At 39.6% G+C, this 6000-nt stretch overlaps 1 protein-coding gene across 4 annotated transcripts in view; it reads right to left on the bottom strand.

Annotated features, from left to right (window-relative positions):
• Window positions 1-356: 356 nt before the first annotated feature.
• The window catches only part of INPP4A (inositol polyphosphate-4-phosphatase type I A), a 108896-nt gene continuing 103252 nt past the window's right edge, over window positions 357-6000 (bottom strand). For all 4 annotated transcript variants that reach the window (XM_053934152.1, XM_053934154.1, XM_053934153.1 and 1 more), the window contains one exon: window positions 357-3555. In XM_053934152.1, coding sequence (XP_053790127.1) covers window positions 3423-3555 — 133 coding nt within the window. In that variant the 3' untranslated portion in view covers window positions 357-3422. The remainder of the gene's footprint in view (window positions 3556-6000) is intronic.

Genomic DNA, 6000 nt, shown 5'->3' with positions numbered 1-6000 from the left:
AGGAAAAGAGAAAGAACAGAGAACAAAGCTCAGGAAGCTCTTATGGAATATTCACAGAGGAAGTAGATAAAATTAAGGAAGAAAAATACCTCATATCACTTCTTTACTTAACTGCTGCTGCACAATGTGCAGCATGTGGGACAAGCTGGTGCCTCACTTATAACTACAGAAAATTGGTATCAGCTGTTCTTTAGCAGGGGTTAGAAGTTACTACTTCCTGACTTGCACATCTGTGTAAAATTACTCCCTACACAACTTGGCTTTATATGCTCTCCAACAGATAAAAGTGTATCAAGTCAAGGAGCCTGAAAGTGTTTATTTTCACTTACCACAGACATATAAAAAGTAAGCCACCATTGTTATTCTTGTCAGTTCTTTATTGGTTTTCATCCTAAAGACTAGCACATTTACAGCATACATGGATTGGATGAACTAGAATATATAAAACAGTAGCCATATGTTTATGATATAGTAATACTGCCCAAAACCAAATAAATAAAAATATTTCAATGCACAAAGCTTAGCAAATACAGTCGTGTTGGGACAAAACTGTGTCATATAATACAATAATTTTACACGTATAAATGAAAAAAAGGCAACTGTGCTGTAGGTACTTTCACAGAACATACACAGAACATACTTGGCAAGTTTTCTTCTTTTACCTTTGTATGTTTTATAATTTAAAAAATGTACTCAAAAAAGGAACATTAGACAGAACTTCATTTTACAGTAATCCTTAGATTTGCCTCTCCTGTGCAACAGAAAAGCTCCCTTCCCCCTTGTGAAGGTCCCATGTGGATTTCACGTGTCACAGTTTTCTCTGGAGGCACCGCTCGAGCCCTCGCTGTTGGCGCTGCCCTCGGGAGGAGCCCGAGCCGTGTCCATCCCGGCAGTGCCGTGTCCATCCCGGCAGTGCCGTGTCCATCCTGGCAGTGCCGTGCCCATCCCGGCAGTGCCGTGTCCATCCTGGCAGTGCCGTGTCCATCCTGGCAGTGCCGTGCCCATCCTGGCAGTGCCGTGCCCATCCCGGCAGTGCCGTGTCCATCCCGGCAGTGCCGTGTCCATCCCGGCAGTGCCGTGTCCATCCTGGCAGTGCCGTGTCCATCCTGGCAGTGCTGTGTCCATCCCAGTGCCGTGTCCAGGGCGCGCCGCGGGGACACGGCGCTCAGCAGCTCAGCACCCGGCACAATTGCGCGGCACCCGGGGCTGCAGCTCCACCGCGCGCAGGCAAAATTCAGCAACTTTTTCAGATTACACTGCTATACAAAATAAATAAAGGATTGCTAAGCTCTATAGCAGGTCTAATGATTGTTGGCCACCGTCTAAGAGAGTGGTGCTGCTAATTGATACAAGAGACATTTGTTATTTCCTTCTGAAGCTGAACATCGGGAGATTTTTAGTGTAACAATACAGGACTTGAAATAAACCACATTTGAAACAGACAAAATAAAATTATCAACTTATAAAAACTAAGGGATATAAAGAGCATAGTTTATACAAAAATAAAGTAGCATTTAAAAATGGGCCAGGTACTGAAGGCTGAGCAGAACTAATGGAGTAGCATGTCTAAAGAGATCCCATTGAAAATTTTTTCATCATATATTTGTTTACTTATTAGCAAAAAGTAAAACAAAATAAACATTTATTAATTGGAAAACAGGGTTTGTAACATTTCTGAGGGACTGTTCTACTGTAGGTGATTTGTTCAGACCTGGGGTAGGTACTACAATACATTGCTTTTGCACAGAATTCCATGTTTTGTTATCCTAAAGAGCCTAAAATAATGGTAACAGCCTAGTTCAGCAGAACTCTCTGACCTGACATGCTGCTCAGTGTTAAACTGCAAAAAGCAAAATGCAAAAACTGCTGGACCTGTAACCCCCAAACCTACATGGGAGCAGAATGAACATGGCTGATTGATAGAGCAGTGACAGCACAGACAAACATCAGTGAGAGGGAGAAAGAAATCAGAAAACAGCCATATACTTACCTGGCTGTTGCTACTCCCACAAGAATAAATGGGCAGATTTTTTCTATTCTAAATCTCAGATTCTTAGAAACCAAGAAGGAAAGGACATGTGCTGAATGAAACTAGCTAGAGATTACTGGATCCTGTTAAAATCTGGAAATGAACATTTAGCTGCTTTTTAAAATGCTATCTTAGCTTCAAAGGCATTCTTTGGGAGATTATTTCAGAGGAGATCTGTTGAACATTTTTTATCAAATGCTATCCAACTGACCACCTTTGTCATAAGCTAGAACCCACCTGTGGTTCTCAGGCACAAGCACTAGCACTGAGCAGTTCCTCTCTGTCAACACAGGGCATTGCTACCTTCCTCAGAAATACCCTGACACCGGCCACACCCCCCCACCAGGACGCTCAACAGGTGAAATGCAAAGGTAAACAGAAACCAATTTTGAAGCAAGGGGGGATGATTTTTGATTTTGAAGCAAGGGGGATGCATTGGGCACTTTGAGCATTTTGATAATGACATACAAAACTGATACAGAAAAATCGTACGCTGACCAAAATAACATAGCACCCCGAGATACTGATGCTTACAATCCAGAAGTGATATAGAAAAACCATGGGTAAAAATGTGTTAGTTAATGTACAACACCATGGAATATACTGAACACATTATGTGCAACATCAGCAACTTGCTTGTTGCACTTGCCTTAGAGTGGGGAAGGGCACAGGGAACTGTTCCTGGCATTAACAGTTAAGCATCATGATGTTTCTGAAATACTTTTAAAAATCAGTTGTGTGCCCAAGGCCTTATCTGCCAAAGATGACAGGAATTTGTTTTATTTTAACAGAATTATAAACTAGACCTCACGTCTGGCCTTTTTTATATTGTTAATTTCATACATGAAGGTGGCATCCTATATACAGTAAAACAATTCTTTCTCCTGGCTCTTATTGTGCTGATTTTTTAAAATCAAACCCCCTTTTATTGATTGTAACAATGCGCTCTACAGTTACTAAACTGTCTAGGATCCTTTTTATTTACAACTTTTGAGTTTTACTCTCAGTTTTAAAAAGTTTAGGAAAAGCTCAATCTGAAATCAACTCAGTATAAAAAGATGTTATGGAAACAGCTGCCTAAATGCCGTTCCGAGAGTCCTTGCCCATCCAGGGGGTACTTAGCTATTTGCATATAGGTAATTATTAAGTAGCACAATATCTGCTCATCTTACATACACTGAAGGCTATTGAAACGGGCAGAGAGTCATCACACTATTCTCAAGCTAAGGTGTCAGAATAATTGTTACTATAGATTCCAATTCAGTAACATGCTCTGTATGACCTTACGAAACATACAAAAAGGTTATTTATCTCTTCTGGATGATGAAATCATGTGTCAATCTAGAGTGTATCCACATGTTTAATGGAACAGCAATTAAAGGACATAGTATGCTTATGTTTCAACTTTTCCATAAGTTCCTTCTGGAGGCCTGTAATACTTTGGGAAAGCCTTCAGTTGCAGGGAATTAAACGCATACTTGCGACATCCAACATTCTTCATTGTATTTTCTCGGCGACAACCCTCACTGGGGAAAAAAACAAGCACAAAAAATGACAGCAGTAAAAGGGAAAAAAAAAAAAAAAAGACTTAAACTAAGATGAAATGAACTGGTTATTTTATAGCATTAAAATAAAGTTGGTTATATTTAATGAGCGTTTAATTAATTTGCCACTGCAAATATTAAAAGAGATGATTCATCATACAATGCCAGTAAGAAGCACACAGAATGGACACAAGCTATGTCTGATTGCTAGTTTTGCATTTCTAGAAAGCAGCAGCACATCTACTGAAAAGGTTCTTTCACTGTATTTCACAGTTTCATGTATTTCAAGGTACACTGTTGTGGAGTTCACATGCCATTCACTGCACAAGGGATCCCAAGGGATTGCTTAAAAGCAGTTCTGCTAATTTATTAACACATAAAGCTGAAAACCAAAACCTGCTGATCTCTCTATAAGAGATTTAAAGTAATTTTATTGTTCCCTGTATGTCAGTATTATAAGTACTTATTTAAAGATTAGAGCTTATACAAAAATAATGTATGCCTTTCTAGTTATCTCTGCATGCATAAATGGACATGAAAACAAAGCAATCTAAAAAAAAAAAAAAGTCCTAATCATGAAATAGCAGTGCAAAAAAGACTGGCTGCATTGACAGTCATCGCCCCAAAGAAACAAAGCTGTGCAGAATTTAATTTTCACCCAATATTTTGGTGCAACTGCGCCACATTACAAAGAGGTTCTGTGCTACAATAGAAAACTACTCCAGTTATAAGGCTTCTTTACACTTGTAAATCTAATCCAGAGTTCCTTTGATTATATCCAAAAAACAGACATACAAAGAGGAAGCACTATCTTTTAAATATATATATTATAAATCAATTTAGGCTTGCAGGAGAATTATTTTCCCTGATTGAGGACTGGAACCTAAACAATGACTACTAGACCTTCATGGCAAAGTGTACAGTACAGCATCTTACGGTGGAAATGTCAGATTAGTCCTGCCTTGGAGACGCTGCAGCATCTACCAGGTAAGCTGTGATCAGCTGATTCCAAAGGAGGGTTTGGATTCTGGTTCTGTTTGAAAGCTCTCGTGCTCTTACAGACCTCACCATTCTTCTAATTTTGGTTCATGAAACTGGCTGTAACTGTGTTCTGTATGTAACACCTAGTTTAACTTCATAAAATACAGTAATTTTTTTTTGCTTTAAGGAATAGTATAACTAAGTTTGAAATTTGTCTCCGGAGTACATTCTGTGCTTTCCTTTTATAGAATGGATCATCTGTGATGACACTGTTTTTCTGGCATTGGTTTGTGTTTCACAAAACTCCCCCGACAGCTCATGCAGCCAAATAGATACATCAAAAGTTTGCACAAATCATACTTCAGAGAACTAATAAAAGCAGTAAGTTTAACTAGCAAATATGTGATGCTAGGTAAGCATTTTAACTGCAAAGTGAATCATTCTCTTCATATCACATTTCACTGTATCTGGTTATTGCATGTGTCCCCCATGGCACAGATACGGTGACAAGGATTTATTTCCCACATTTCACAATCCACCTTCCTTCTCTTGGAAGCACATAAGTAGGATGCACTACTGCATCTTAAATCTGAATGCCTTAACAAAAGCACAGACCAGGCTCCAAAAGGAAAAAAAACCCAAACTTGTCCCCATCAAAATTAAGAAGAAAAGAAAAAAACCTACATTGTATCCAAAAAGCCTGGGCTTTCATTCCAAACAGTTTTAAGGTGCAACCCCAGTGGCAATCATGAGCAACACCTTCATACTTTAAAGAGATTAATAATCTCTTTAGCTCAGTGAATGTGCCTGCCACCAGAGTGTGGCTGGACACTGAACAGGCTGCCCAGGGAAGTGTTTATGGCCCTGAGTCTGCCAGAGTGCAGGAAGTGTTTGGACAGCACTCTCAGGCACAGCCTGTGGCTGTCCTGTACCAAGCCAGGAACTGATCCTTGACCCTTCCAACTCAGGATATTCTGTGATTCTAAACTTACTTTCACATTTGGTTAGACTGAACCCAGGACACTCCCCACACTGCAAGACCAAGGCCACAGTCCAACCTGACAACTGCTCACCTTGTAAAAAGGTAGACTGGGGCACCCCCAGCAAACAAGCCAGTGCTAACCATAAAGAACAGATGATTTCCATGGAGACACAGCAGCAGCAGGTATCAGCACAGCACAGGGATGTGTCCCAAACCACCACACCATGATAACCCTCAACAGTAGTGAGGATGTACCGAAACCCGTTGCAACTAAGAATAAATATGATATGTGCTTTATATATATAAACAAACATATATGTCTTTGTGGTGGTTTTTTTTTGCCTTTTTTTTTTTTTTTTTAAAAACAAAATTGGAAGAATAGTGAGGAAAAATATTAAGAGATAGTGTACTGTACAGTCTGATTTAATGAAGACACAAATATAACCAGGCGCTTATTTTTTTTT

The sequence above is a fragment of the Vidua chalybeata genome, chromosome 2 (assembly GCF_026979565.1).
Source record: "Vidua chalybeata isolate OUT-0048 chromosome 2, bVidCha1 merged haplotype, whole genome shotgun sequence".
NCBI lineage: Eukaryota > Metazoa > Chordata > Aves > Passeriformes > Viduidae > Vidua > Vidua chalybeata.
Note: the sequence above shows the minus strand (reverse complement) of the source record. Positions and strands in the feature narration are given on the sequence as shown.